The following is a 15,192-nucleotide window of genomic DNA, read 5'->3' as shown; positions in this document are numbered from 1 at the left end:
AGAGATTTTTCTTTTTGAAGACAGCTTCTAAGGAGAAAAATCCCTGTGGAGAGGCAAGGGGCTGCTTCTTAAGCCTTTGGGATTTCCCAGACTTCCCACTCATTTTGTGCCTCATGGCTCCATCTCTGGGGCCCCAGCAGCACCCATACAGACAGCCCTTCACCCCTCAGGTGCCCAATGTATGTGGAATGAATGAAGGATAGCAGTGGAAAGATCACTCAAACGACAGACTGGGATCACCCAAGAGGGTCCCCAGAGTCCTGGGCCCTGCCTGCCCCTCCCGCACAGATTCCAGAGATGGGGACCACGGGAGGCCCTCATCCTCACATCCATCCGGCCCCAGCTGACGGTGACTGAGCCAATAGCGACGCCTGCTGGGCCATCAGATGCTGACAGAGTCAAGGTCAGGGACACTGGCCGCAGCCTCAGTTGAGCATTACTCTCAGCCTCTGAAAGCTCCCCTCTTGTCTTCAGTTCCAGGCTTCCTCCTTCCTTCTGGCGGAGCATGCAAACACTCATTAAACCAAGACTAAATGCTCACAGACTGAGAGGAGGGCAGGGAAGGCACCAATGCAGGTCCATCCAACAGAACAGCTCAGTAACCATCCTCGGGCACGTGTCATGGGGTGCAAGTCACAGGTGTCGGCAGTGTGACTGCCCACATCCTGGCTGCACGTTAGAACCTTCTGGGGAGCTTTTAAAACGTCTGAGGACCAGGCTGAAGCCCAGGTGATCTCAGCGTGCAGCCAAAGTTGAGAACCACCGCTCTGGTTGATCTCTCGCAAATTCAGATGGGTTTTCTTGGGGTCTACCTTGCACTCGCCCACTTGGAGTCAGGATCCCAGTAATGCAGGGGATGCCCTTCAAAGATTAGTATACTTAGCGTGACAGTTTTCCAGCAGATGGCAATAAGGAAAGTTTGTTTCTCTAATTCACATTAAGTCATTGTTTGGGCCAGCAAGAGAGCTCCAGGGATCCTGGGCTCTCATTTCTCTCCTAAATGATTAATCTGTCCATCCCACAGAGCTCTCTGGGTGAGCATCCTTCCCCTGACTTGAACCAGGCCCCTGAATTGTGCCTCAAATCTTGGAGCATCCTCCATCCTAAAACACACAAGATTCCTGAATTTGAAATTGGTGGCAGGTCCAGATTTCATCAGGGAGGTTGGGTAACTCATGTCACTTTTCTGGGCCTGGGGAATGGTGTTAGTCAGGGTTCTCCAGAGATATAGAACCATTTGGATGTGTGTATACGTATAGAAAGAGATTTATTCTAAGGAATTGGCTCACATGATTACTGAGGTTTTTGGCAAGCTAGAGACCCAGGAGAGCCAGGGTGTTGTTCCAGCCTGAGTCTGAAGCCTTGAGACCCAGGAAGAACCAATGTTTCAGTTCGAGTCTGAAGGCAGTTTGAAGGTCATCAGGCAGGAGAAATTATCTCTTATTCAGGGGAGGTTCAGCCGTTTTGTTTGACTCAGGCCTTCAACTGATTGGACGAGGCTCACCCCCATTAGCCAGGCAATCTGCTCTACTCAGTCTGCCAATTTAAAAGTTAATCTCATCCTTGGGACTTCCCTCGCAGTCCAGTGGTTAAGACTTCACCTTCCAATGCAGGGGGTGTGGATTTGATCCCCAGTCAGGGAGCTAAGATCCCACATGCCTCACAGCCAAAAAAAACAAAACATAAAAAGCAGAAGCAATATTGTAACAAATTCAGTAAAGACTAAACAATGGTCCACATCAAAAAACAAGAAAAATCTTTTTTAAAAATGTTAATCTCATCCCAAAACACCCTCATAGACCCACCCAGAATAACGTTTGACCAAATATTGGAGCCCGGTCAAGTTGACATAAAATCAACCATTGCAGGGATCCTTTAGGATGAGCCTTTGTTGGTCAGAAGATGAGAGGTTCCCTAGAAAAGGTAGGAGAAGGTTTTCAGCCTCACACTGGTAATTAAACTGAGAAATCCGTGAAGGTTTTGTGAGGAGGGGATTCTTGGAGAAGATATCTCTCGAGTCACATGCAGCTTCCTTACCTTTTTTTTTTTTTCATTTTTATTGGAGTATAGTTGATTTACAATGCTGCATTAGTTTCTGCTGTACAGCAAAGTGAATCAGTTATACGTATACATATATCCACTCTTTTTTTAGATTCTTTTCCCATATAGGTCATTACAGAGTACTGAGCAGAGTTCCCTGTGCTTATACAGTACAGCCTCCTTATCCCGATGCAAGTTCAGAACCACAGGCCAGGAGTTTATCACACTTGTCATGTGACACATGACCCTCATCCTCACTGTATCTGAACCTCTGAATAACTCCTCTCTTCCAGGTGAACTATGACCACTTTACTCTTCGTGTTTGTGACTCTGAGAGTCATCGCAGCAGCCATCTCAGTAGAAGTTTCAGGTGAGAACATTCCCACTCATGTCTCATCTACCCAGCAGGCACTGAGGACTGGACTCTGGGGATGGGGGAACCGAACCTAGTCCTGCCAGAGTCCTGGTGCTTACTCTGGGCCATCACCCTAGAGGCCCCTCTTACCCTCCTCCAGCCCCAAAGCTCTCTAAAGAATGAGGAATCTGTAGGGCCAGTGAGATGTGTCCGCTCAGGTCTATGCTCCCTCTGGGTACCCAGAACGCCCAGAATTCCCTGTCCACCTGGACCCAAGTCACATCCAGGGCTGCATGGTTCATTCCTCTGGGTCCATCCTCCCATGGAGGAACCACGCCTCCAGTCTGAGAGGTGAAGAGGTGGCTGTTTGAGTGTAGACAGAGCTGGGATGTGAGGACTGGGGTACACACAGACCCCTCAAAGTGCAGAGCTGTGGTGGGAAGAGAAGGGGCCCTGATTTCCCCTCTTCCAGCTTGGCCGACACATCTCAATGCAAAACTCTAAGGAATCCAAGAATTCTAAATTTGAATCCGGCTTTTCATTTTGAAAAGTATCACTGTCAAATAAGAAGATAGAACATGTTTTACTTAACAATCTGTTGGCTTGATTTATAGCTTTTAAATATTTAGACATATGGTCCATGGGTCTCCATCTGTACTCTTGCTCTGGGACCCACAAATATCCACCCCTGGCTATAACCTGGGGTGGTTTGCCCACACAGGCCACCCAGTTCACGAGGGTTGGTTGAGAGCTTTAGAAACTTTAGAGCCAGGCGCTGCTGACACTTCCAGCTGTCCCCAGAGAACCACCACCACTGAAACCACACTGTGTCATGTGCTAGGACTGAGTATCAGAGGGAGGTTTCTGTGAAGGGCCTGGTGGTGACCGGCCAGGACATCAAAAGGTTAGAGTTCACCCCAAACATTCCTGGCTCCCCTTTCCCTGCCTTGTTATGTATCTGCCACCCACAAATACCTGAAACATTTTTATTTTCAACCTCTAGGTTCTCCTGGGAAAAAAGATTCAATAAGTGTATGAATCTCCATGAAAGGTGCTATTTTTTCAAAGGCTCTTTCTTTCCAATTCCAGGAAGATCTTTGACTTCTAACAGGATTTGGCAGACATGCTGCATCTTCCCTATCGATGCTCTCCATGTGTTTTTGTGGAGTCTAATCATATCCCACCCCACCCCAGTCTAACCCTTTGCAGACTTAAATGTCTGATCCTCTCATGCCTCTCCAGCTAGGCTCCCGATCCCCCAACAGCAAAAGAGAATGATTCATCCTTCTGCAAGGTCAGGATGGAGCCTGAAGCAGACCTCCTTAAGTATTTGATATTTTTATATCTTAGCTTTAAAATTTGTGTGGATTTTTTTCCTCCCTATAATAATTTTTTCTATCCCCAGATAATTTTATGCCAATTTTTGAGTCAAGCTGTCACTCCAGGAAGATGGGGTCTGTTTATCCTATGGCTTGGCATCGCTTTGGGTACCCCAGTTTGAGAAACAGAGAGGTGGTCTCCCCTCTGAAGCTTCCCCTGCCCTCCTCTGCAGCCCTTTCTGGCTCCATAGTTCCTGTCTTGAGGCACAGAGACCAGAGGTCTTGAGAAAGCTGCTCTGGAAAGAGAATTCCATATGGCACAGGATAGACACCAGCACACTCGTGGGATTTTGTCATTTCCAGAAGCACTGACAGGGAGGCTGGGTGGTCCTCTCTGGGCACTAACAGGTCTGTCTCCCACCCCCGTGTCTCCCGCACAGAACCTGACAACTCGCTGAGTGTCAGCATCCCTGAACCGTCCCCGCTGCGGGTCCCCCTGGGGAGCTCCCTCACCATCCCCTGCTACTTCATCGACCCCATGCACCCCGTGACCACCGCCCCCTCCACCGCCCCCCTCGCCCCAAGAATCAAGTGGAGCTGCATTTCCAAGGAGAAGGAGCTGGTGCTGCTGGTGGCGACTGAAGGGCAGGTGCGGGTTAACAGTGCCTACCGAGACAGGGTCACGCTGCCCAACTACCCGGCCATCCCCAGCGACGCCACCCTGGAAATCCAGAACCTGAGCTCCAATGACTCTGGGATCTATCGCTGCGAGGTGATGCACGGCATCGAGGACAGCAAGGCCACCCTGGAGGTCGTGGTGAAAGGTGAGAGCCTCCTCCCACAGGGGCCCTGCTTCACCTGCAGGAAGAGCCAGAATGGCAACCTCTCTCCGGCCAGGCTGTCTGGCTTTCAAATCCTGGGTCCTCCCCGTGATGGTTTGCACCTCAGTCAAGTTACTTAACTTCAGTTGCTTCCCCTGTAACACAGAGCTGGTAACATCACTCTCTCTGGCATTTAAATGAATTAAATTCTTCAGGGCCACAGTCACATGAAAATTACAGTCTATTCTTCCCATCAGTCCTGTGATTCGGTTGCCTTGTGATCATCCCCATTTTATAGACAAGCAAACTGAGGTTAAGTGACTTGCCTGAATGAAGTTTCCCTGGAAGTGAGCCAGAGCAGTCTCCTGACTCTCTACCCAGGTGTCTTTTCCCTCCCCCGCCTCCAGTTCCAGAAGCCAAAGAAAGGGATGAGGACTCCCTGGTTCCCTTGCTCTCGATGGACCAAGGAATATGGTTGTCCTTGATTGGCTCTAGGACTTCAGTCAGCACCAGATTTTTTCTGCTGGGTGACTCTGCCAAAGACAGTCCACTCCTGCCTGTGCCTTAAACAGGATTCCCACTAGGATGCCCCTGGGCTGAGGGTGCATGGAGCTCTAAGTGTCTCTTTCTGCAAAGCAAATATAGGGTCCTGCAATGACAAGAAAAAATTATAAGGAGGCAGATTTTAGTTCAAGTCAAAGAACTTTCTGATTATCAGAATTATCACAGGTTTCCAAAAAGATGCCTTGTGAGGTAGTGAGCTCCCCGTTACTGGAGGTGTTCCAGGAAAGGCGGGAGGACCACATGCCAATGTGGAGACAGGAGCCACCCATCAGCTAGGGGCCCGACCAGATGTCTCTACATCCCCTTGACTCCTGCCCTAATTCTGCAAGGGCCTGGGTGACGGGAGGCTGTGCCTGACCTGCTCTCTTGCCGTCGCGTGTCTTGCAGGCATCGTGTTCCATTACAGAGCCATCTCCACACGCTACACCCTGGACTTCGACAGGGCGCAGCGGGCCTGCCTGCAGAACAGCGCCATCATCGCCACGCCCGAGCAGCTGCAGGCCGCCTATGAGGATGGCTTCCACCAGTGCGACGCCGGCTGGCTGGCAGACCAGACTGTCAGGTGAGCCCCAGGCTACCATAGGAGTAGGGTGGATGATGGGCTGGAACGTTGAACAGCACTGAGCTCGTGCCAGCCAGACACAGAGCCCAACCTCAGCTGGGGCTGAAGGGATGCCTTGACCAGTTCTAGGTCAGGCCCCGATGACCTGTCCCAAATCCTTGGTCTTCTGTCCTGCGGTGGAGTGAGTGACCACTAGCAACTTTATGCTACACGAGCATTTTCTCCATGCAAATTACACATGATTATTCTTCCTACTCATTTTTCCCTTTGCCGTGATTTCTTCACTTACATCTTTTTAAAACTTTGTTGTTTATACATTTTTGTAAACCACTTTACATTCAGTTTGTCTTTAATAAGGCAAGACATACGTAAATTAAGCTTCTCGGTGCATTTTTCCCTGAGCACAGCTGCTGAGGAATAGGTTGCGCAGAAGGACAGTCAGAGCCCTGCCTTCAAGGGGCTGCAATTGTGTGAGCAAGCCTGTAAAAGCAAGATGAGACAATTCATTGGGGATGGATCAGAGCTCTAAATGCAAAAGCCAGAACCACAAAGCCACAAGAAGAAAACAAAGGGAAATACCTTTGTAAATCTTGGGGTAGGCAAAAGATCTTAGGACACAAAACCCATTAGCCATTTTTTTTAAAGCAAGATAAGACAACAGCCTAGCATAGTGCAAGAGCCCACACCTCAGCCTCAGAAAGAGCTGGGCTCAAATCCCAACTCTGACACTTGGAAGCTGTGTGACCTGGAACAAATTGCTTAACATCTCTGGGCCCCAGTTTCTTCCAGCTTAAAATAGAGTTGTTATAGCACCTCATTTGGTTGATGTGAGACTCAAATGATACAGAGCAAGGGTCAGCAAACTATGGCTCATGGGTCAAATCCAACCCACCCCTTGTTTCTGTAAACAAAGTTTTATGGGAACACAGCCACTCCTGTTATTTTGTCTGTGGTTGCTTCATTCACACTACAATGGCAAGGTCACAATGAAGACCCTACGGACTGTAAGACCTAAAATATTTACTATGTGCCCTTTTACAGAGAAGATTTGCAAGCTCCTGATAGAACATGTTTGGTACCAATAAATATTCAGTAAAGGGGTCTGCCTTTAATCACCAGTAACGGTGAAAACATATATCTTAATAAAGTTGGGGGAAAAGCTGTAGAAACAAGTAGCCCACAGATCTAGGCAGATCTCAGCAAACACATCAGTAAGTCACCGTTTCCTCCCACAAGGGAGGAGGATACAAGGGCACGGGCCACTGGCCCCCTCCATCCCCTGACTGTCACATCCCTACTTTGGGTTCCTGGCAGATACCCCATCCACACTCCAAGGGAAGCCTGCTATGGGGACAAGGATGAGTTTCCCGGTGTAAGAACCTACGGCATCCGTGACACCAATGAAACCTATGACGTGTACTGCTTCGCAGAGGAGATGGAGGGTGAGGCACCCCCCACCAAGAGCCGGCTCCCCAATCCCTTCATCCTGCTGACCCTCAGGATCACAGGGGCCTCCTCCTGGGCAGGACGTTAACCCAGGACATCACACCCTCAACACCCCCTTCCTCCCCGCCCCTGCCCCTCCCCCCTCCCTGGCCCCCAGCCTCATCATGCCCAGCGTGGCTGGGGGAGGGAAGAGTTCAGGAAGGAAGGGTCTGGCCCCCTCACTCTCCACTTTGGGGAGGGCCTCAGTGGCCCCAGGCACCTGCAAACTGAGCCATCACTGGGCCCAAGAATATTTATAGCTGGTCTCTCACCTGCGACTGTTCCTCCCAGCCAGGACCCCCGCTGCTTGACCAGCCCATCGCTGTCCCAAGCTCCACTGCACAATTAAAGCCCAGCTCAGCCTTGTCACCCTCACAAAGGACCCCCTCCCACCCAGGCCACTCCAGGGGGAGCCTATCAGAATTGTCATTCCCAGGAGAGCTGGCCTCCCAGCCACCGTCTCTCAGCTTTTGTGCTGCCAGCCCCCAGCCCTATCCAGGCCGCCCCAATGGGCTAGTTCTGGAGAGCACCAGGGGCAGCGAGAAGGAATCTATAGTCTTTCTCTGGTTTGTAAAGGGAGTTAAGTTTGGTCACAGTCAGAGCTGAGCAAGTTACCCAGGCAAGTGGATGACACCCCTTCCCCCATCAGCACTCATTCACCCATTTTGACACTGCAAACTCTGCACCTCCACCCCTACCCCGAGATCACAGCTGCGCCCAGGCAGGAGAAAGGCTGACAACCTGGCCCACTGTGAGGCAGGGAACGTCCCCAGCTTCCTCACCACCGTGACCCCTTTCCTCATTCTCACCCCAGGGCCCAAGCCGGTAGATTAAGTAACGAATATTTGTGTTCCCACTTTGGGCTAATTAAAGACACTGATTAGGGCCAACCAGAGCTGCCACTGAGCAGGGACAGCCAGAACAACCCCCGGGAGCGACGCCCACCACCCTATCCCTCCCTGCAGCACAACCTTGTTAGGTTTTCAGAAACAGTAAAAAGAGCCTACAGGCCCCCACCATTGCCCTTATGGACACTTCAGGGCCTAGAGACCCCAATTTGGGAAACACTGCTATTAGGGTCAAAGTCTGATGCCTGCTTTTCCCATCAGAATGTGGAATTGTAAAAAGGAGTGCTCCAGCAACTTCCCTGGTGGCCCAGTGGTTAAGACTCTGCACTCCAATGCAGGAGCTGTGGGTTCAATCCCCGGTCAGGGAGCTAGATCCCACATGCCTCAACAAAGATCCCATGTGCTGCAACTAAGACCTGGCGCAGCAAAATAAATAATTTTTTTTTAAAAAATCAGTTTAAAAAAAAAAAAAAGGATTGTTCCAGTGGGCAATGCTTGACTCATAGGAGAGATGCCCCAGTGGTAGGAAGTTCCATAGCGAAGTGTGGGCGAAGATGCTTTCCGGCAGGAGTTTCCTCCCGGGCCTCACATTTGCTCTGCACTTTCCTCACTCCTTTGTCTTTTTGGCAGCTTCTTTATTGGTCCCTGTTTTAGGAAACTGACATCACCCCACCCAAAAGCCCATAGGAAGTGGAGGGCAGGATCTGAAATACAGACTTGTGGGACCAGGGCTTTGAGAAGTTAGAAGCCAGACCCCGAGGAACCACATGGATCTCCCTGGGGACACGGGGCAGGCGTGGGAAGGAGCTCCTCACCCTGCCGACTGTGTCTTTCGCAGGCGAGGTCTTTTATGCAACATCCCCGGAGAAGTTCACCTTCCAGGAGGCAGCCAACGAGTGCCGGCGGCTGGGCGCCCGGCTGGCCACCACGGGCCAGCTCTACCTGGCCTGGCAGAGTGGCATGGACATGTGCAGCGCCGGTTGGCTGGCTGACCGCAGCGTGCGCTACCCCATCTCCAAGGCCCGGCCCAACTGCGGGGGCAACCTCTTGGGCGTGAGGACCGTCTACCTGCACGCCAACCAGACGGGATACCCCGACCCCTCATCCCGCTACGACGCCATCTGCTACACAGGTGGGCTTGGGCTGGAGGCCGGAAGGGGGATCGTGCCACCAAAATTCGGGCCCAGAGGATGAGATCTTAGAGTGGGGGGCTGGTTTCTACCCCCTCCAAAGGGCCACTGGGTACCTGAACCCCTTGTCCTAGCACCCCTTATTTTCACGGGTTCCTAGGGGAGCTAAGGTAGAAGCACTGGAGGCTGCAGCGTACCCAGCCCTAAAACTAAAACTTTAAAAAATGTTTTTATCTTATATTTTACACAGTCTTGGTTATACTTACAATTAAGTGCTAATTATTGGAGGGGAATAAAAACAATGAATAATTTGGAGTTGAGTAAATTTTATCACAAAACTGGTGCTAGCACAACATAGCTCATTTCATGTTTAACTTCCACAGCCTGATCTTACACGAAGAGGGTTACTTGTGCAAAAATAATTAGGATTTCCCCCAAAACTTCTCTTAACCTTTCAATATTCCTACCACCCTGTTTGAAGTTCTAGCATCCTCATGGTTTCTCTCTTTGTTAATTACTAAATGGCTTGTTTCTGCAAGACCCCCGTTTGTTCATGACTGAGGCAGGCAGTTCTCTCAAGGCACCTTCATCAACTTCATGAGCCCCTGCATCCTTGGGAAGATTTTTCCATTTCTCTTTGTAGCTGATTTACATTGTCCGGTTGGCTAGTTATAACATCAAATGGTCAACAGATACTCACAAGATAGGTAAGCAGACAACTGGCTGGCATTAATCAGGAAGGGATGTTGGAACAAGATGGCTTTACAAGCAGTGAGCTGATTGGTCAGTCTTGTGCTCTGGTGACTGCATTCTCTTGCAGTCTGGAAACCGTGGGCACCCCTATAATAAATACTCAAATCATTGAGGACACCTGCAATGGGCCTGGTCAGGTACCAGGCACACAGTAGGTGCTCTCCTTCCTTAGCAGAGGAGGAGGCGATCCATTGCTCACCTCCCCCAGGCCAGCCCCAGGCTGAGCACTAATGCCTGTCTTTAACACCCGGCCCCAGGTGAAGACTTTGTGGACATCCCAGAAAATTTCTTCGGGATGGGGGGCGAGGAGGACATCACCATCCAGACGGTGACCTGGCCTGATTTGGAGCTGCCTTTGCCCCGAAACATCACCGAGGGTGAAGCCCGAGGCAACGTGATCCTCACGGTGAGACCCGTCTTTGACGTCACCCCTACCGCCCTGGAGCCCGAGGAGCCCTTCACTTTTGCCCCCGAAGTAGGGGCCACCGCCTTCTCTGAGGCCGAGAACAGGACTGGAGAGGCTACCCAGCCCTGGTCCTTTCCTGAGGAGTCCACACCTGGCCTGGGCGCTCCGACGGCCTTCACCAGCGAGGACCTCGTCGTGCAGGTGACCGCAGCCCCAGGTGCAACTGAGATCCCTGGGCAGCCACGACTGCCAGGGGGTAAGTGCCCGCCCCTCAGGGGGCTGCATTGGGGGTAGGTGGAAAGAGCTTGGCCTGGGGGTCTTCTATACCTTTAGCTTAACCTGGGACCTGGGACAAGCCTCCCTCCTCTCAGACTTGACTCTCCTCATTTGTGAAACAAGGGGGATGGGCCAGACCAGTGATACACACGCTCTTTTGTGTGTCTATGGCTCTTTTGCCACAAAGCATTTCCTTCCAATGAAGTCACAGGTGGTATATATCAACAGGTAGAGGTGAAGTGTGGTGGAGAACGGGGGCTCTTTTTCCCAGGGGCCCTCCTAGCCCCATCAGGCACTTCCACAGAATAAAACCGCTTGAGATCGGCTGCACTGGGTGACCCCCGGGCCTCACACAGCACTGACCCTCCAGGACAGGGGTCAGCAAACTGGCCCGCGGACCAAATCCAGCCCATCCTCTGTTTTTATATGGCCCATGAACTAAGAGTTAAGAACCTTTTTAAATACTTGAGGGGAAAAGTCAAAAGAAGAAGAATATTTTGTGACATATAATGAAAATTATATAAAATTCAAACTTTAATGTCCACAAATAAAGTTTGATTGGAAAAAAAACCACACCCATTTGGTAAAATGTTGTCTGTGGCCATTTAGGGCTGTCATGGTAGGATTAAATAATTGTGCAGAAACCATTAAGCCCACGAAGCCTAAAATGTGTTCTGTCTGGCCCTTTCCAGAAAACGTTTGCCACCCCAGTTCTGGGATGATGGTGTTTCAGGTGCTTAATTAAGTGTCTGGATGATTGGGATGTCACATCACATAAAGCCCAACTTGTCCCCAGACTCAAGTCTGTGATCAGGAAGGACGTACTGGGGTGGCCTCCTTAAGGACCTTGGTGGTGTCCCCTCCTGGAATATGGGCAAATGGACACTGCCATCCACCATCACACCCACGATGCCACCAAGTGAGATTTCAACCTGAATTGCCCAGATTAATACAGTAGGTTGAGAAGGAAGAGTTGTTTAGAAGTTTTGGAGTAACACCAACAACAGCTGAGTCCCAGGGTTGGCCCAGGGCTGGAGAGACCCTCACTCTCTCCACGTGGCCACCACATGGGAAGGTGCCAATGGACACATGAACATCTAACCCAGAACAGGACAAGAACAGGGGCAGACTCAGATTGGGGATCCACAGCTGTGACATAAACTGGCCAGTCACCCAGGGGAGTGTCAAAAGCAAATGTGTGTCCAGCTGAATGCAATGGGGGAGGCAGAGTAAGTAGGGGCTCCGGGATAAGCTGTGTGGACCCCAGACCCTTTGGGAATCTGGCAAAAGCTATGAGCTCACTCCCCAGAAATACACCCGGTGCACCCACACAAACTCTTGCAGCCACTTTCAGGAGGACCACCCATCCCCTGAACCCTGGACCCTGGGCCAAGTGGAAGAAATGCAGTGGTTGTTTGATTTCTTCCTTATCCTTCTCTATATTTTCCAAATGCTCTGTAATGATTGTTTATTCTTTCCATAATAAGAGAAAATGCATTTGTTTTAAAGAGTAACGGGAACAATGAGCAGCCTAGGAGTGGGGAGCCCAGAAAGGAAGGTTGGGAAGACTTATGGCAGAAGAGTCCTAGAAGGCTCTCTCAAGGAGGTGGCTTTCAGGAGTGGTTTGAACAAGCAGAGAGGACTAGCTTGACTAGGAATCAGATCGGGAGTAGGAAAGGAAGGAGGGGATGAAGGGAGGTCATTCCTAAAGAAGCCAGGGCTCCCTCCACACCTGCAGAGCCTTGAGAAACAGGCACCATGGTCACTGGCATTGTGGCACCTGGTCCATGCCTTGAGCCTGACCTGTCTCTCCTTCTCTCCCTCTCCTCCCCACCCAGGAGTTGTGTTCCACTACCGCCCGGGCTCCTCCCGCTACTCACTGACTTTTGAGGAGGCCCAGCAGGCCTGCCTGCGCACCGGGGCCGTCATCGCCTCGCCCCAACAGCTCCAGGCCGCCTATGAAGCAGGCTACGAGCAGTGTGACGCCGGCTGGCTGCAGGACCAGACCGTCAGGTGACAGACTAGCTGGGCTCCCCTCTTAACCCAAACCCAACCATGAGAGGTCAGGCTTGGGGAGCCAGAGCGGGCACTCACCACATTGCATGCCCATTAATTAGTGGTTTCTGGCTAATCCCTTAATTTCTCCCTCAGAATCAAGGCATATTCTGAGACAGTGGGAATGGGCCTCAGGTGACATTAACTCCTTGGCCATTTCACCACAAGAGACATAGAGAGAGCTCCTTGTCAAGCCCCGCAGTCCTCCCCAGCTTGGCCCTTCCATGCCGTGGGTTTTCTTCTGAAGCCAGGAATCCCCCAGGGGCCCCCAGACCCTTCCCCCAGCCACACAGGGAATGTGCTGCATGAGAGGTTCCTTCCTGGTTTGAATCCCACTGGACAGCAGAAGACACACCCTGCCCAAGTCCCCAAGTGACCTGCTGGCCACACTCTGAGGCTCTGCATCCCCAGCCCCCTCAACAGGCCTTCATCAGCCCCTCCCATCCTCCTCTGCAGATACCCCATTGTAAGCCCACGGACCCCGTGTGTGGGTGACAAGGACAGCAGCCCAGGGGTCCGGACCTATGGCGTGCGACCACCATCAGAAACCTACGATGTCTACTGCTACGTGGACAGACTCGATGGTACAGACCACGTTCTCACATTTCGGTCTCTAGACAGGCAGGGGGCTGATGGGGTGACACAGAGAAGAGGGAATTACCATCCACCTAATCCCGTTCCCACCTGGGCGGGGAGCAGGGGAAGGATCCTGTTTAAGAAAGAAGGGCTTCCCAGCCGGTCTCTCAGGTCAGGCCCCTCCTCTCCCTCCCAGATGGTTCATGTGGATTCCCCAGCATTGCAGGGGAGCATAGGTTTCTTGAAAAAGCAATAAGTTCTATGGATAAATGGATTAATTTACTTATACCAAAAAGTATTATATACACCTTCTGCCTCATGGAGAATCCCAATGCCCATGAACAAATCAAAGGCTCTGACAAGTCCTGCAGTAAAAAAAAATCTCTTTAACTCTGCTTAACAAGCATCGCCCAAGCTTAGTTAAACACAGACCCTTGGGACTTCCCTGGTGGTGCAGTGGTTGAGAGTCCGCTTGCCGATGCAGGGGACACAGGTTCGTGCCCAGGTCCAGGAGGATCCCACATGCCACGGAGCAGCTGGGTCCGTGAGCCATGGCCACTGAGCCTGCGCGTCCGGAGCCTGTGCTCCTCAACGGGAGAGGCCACAACAGTGAGAGGCCTGCGTACTGCAAAAAAAAAAAAACAAACACAGACCCTTTGTTTGGTCTTATTTCATTTCTTTTCATTTCAATTAAAATCCCCAAATTACCATTCCAGTGAACCCAATTTTGGAAATGCTCATATTCAGGAAAGAGCTCAACATTGCCACTCACTTGTTTTGGGAACTGGACAAGTTACTTAACCTCTCTAGGCCTCAGTTTTCTCATCAATAAAATGTGGCTGATTTATGCTTATGTCAGAGACTTTTTTGAGTATTAAATAAGACGTGCATGAAAAGTGCCTGGTATAAGCAGGTTTTCAGTAAATGTGAACTTCCTTCTCCAAAATCAGACAGAGACCCGGGTATTGTTCTGGGTATTGGGACCCCAACCCCCAACAGCAGCTACAGGCCCCGCCTCCTGCCCTCGATGAGCTCACAGGGTGGGGATGACAGTGGGGCGAGTGGGTTGGCAGGTCCACAGCATTCAGTGCTCAGTGATTAAATGCTGTGGTTTGGGGGAGCACAGGGTGCCCAAGGGAGTTCTTCTGTTAGCCAGAGGAGGGGGTGTCTAAGTGTGACTGGAGAATCCAGAAAGGAGGGAAGGAGGGGAGGTTCTTCCCATGGTGAGAAACCAACTCGTCTTACTTCAGTTCCCCTGCCCCTGGGTGAGCAGAGGCTGCTCTGCCCGTGAGGGTGGAGGGTCACACCTGCCATCTGCCTCTGCCCCCAGGGGAGGTGTTCTTCGCCACACGCCTGGAGCAGTTCACCTTCCAGGAAGCACAGGAGTTCTGTGAAACCCAAAACGCCACACTGGCCACCACGGGCCAGCTCTATGCTGCCTGGAGCCACGGCCTGGACAAATGCTACGCTGGCTGGCTCTCTGACGGCAGCCTCCGCTACCCCATCGTCACCCCAAGGCCTGCCTGCGGCGGGGACAAGCCAGGTGTGAGAACCGTCTATCTCTACCCCAACCAGACAGGCCTCCTGGACCCGCTGTCCCGGCACCACGCCTTCTGCTTCCGAGGTATGTGCCTTCACCTCTCCTTCGGCACCCCTTCTGTCTGGGGTGGTGACTCCCCTGGCTCATCCCTCCTGATCTCCGTCCATCCATCACAGCAAAGAGGAAAAAGTCAGTTTTTCTGGGCAGGGGCAGCTCTGGAGCTAGCATGACCTTAGGCTTTGACCCCAAGGCAAGCACATCCCTCTAAAATGCTCCCAGAGACACATAGAGAGACATGAGTAAGAACTTGGGCTCTAGGATCAGGCAGACCTGAATTTTAATCATGGCTCTGCTGCTTAGTAGCTATGTGACCTTGTGCAAGTCACTTAACCTCTCTGTTCCTCTGCTTCATCTATAAAATAGTGATACAATAGTTCCTACCTCAAAGAGTTGCTGGAAGGA

The 15,192-nt window shown here is 51.4% G+C and overlaps 1 protein-coding gene across 3 annotated transcripts in view; it reads left to right on the top strand.

Annotated features, from left to right (window-relative positions):
- The window catches only part of ACAN (aggrecan), a 62,765-nt gene that overhangs the window by 24,589 nt on the left and 22,984 nt on the right, over positions 1–15,192 (top strand). For all 3 annotated transcript variants that reach the window (XM_082616663.1, XM_082616661.1, XM_082616662.1), the window contains exons 2-10: positions 2,334–2,410; positions 4,155–4,538; positions 5,487–5,661; positions 6,976–7,103; positions 8,833–9,126; positions 10,135–10,539; positions 12,398–12,572; positions 13,071–13,198; positions 14,521–14,814. In XM_082616663.1, coding sequence (XP_082472789.1) covers positions 2,341–2,410; positions 4,155–4,538; positions 5,487–5,661; positions 6,976–7,103; positions 8,833–9,126; positions 10,135–10,539; positions 12,398–12,572; positions 13,071–13,198; positions 14,521–14,814 — 2,053 coding nt within the window. In that variant the 5' untranslated portion in view covers positions 2,334–2,340. The remainder of the gene's footprint in view (positions 1–2,333; positions 2,411–4,154; positions 4,539–5,486; positions 5,662–6,975; positions 7,104–8,832; positions 9,127–10,134; positions 10,540–12,397; positions 12,573–13,070; positions 13,199–14,520; positions 14,815–15,192) is intronic.

This window comes from Mesoplodon mirus (assembly GCF_964341445.2).
Source record: "Mesoplodon mirus genome assembly, chromosome: 4".
NCBI lineage: Eukaryota > Metazoa > Chordata > Mammalia > Artiodactyla > Ziphiidae > Mesoplodon > Mesoplodon mirus.
This window is presented reverse-complemented; position numbering and strand designations above follow the sequence as displayed.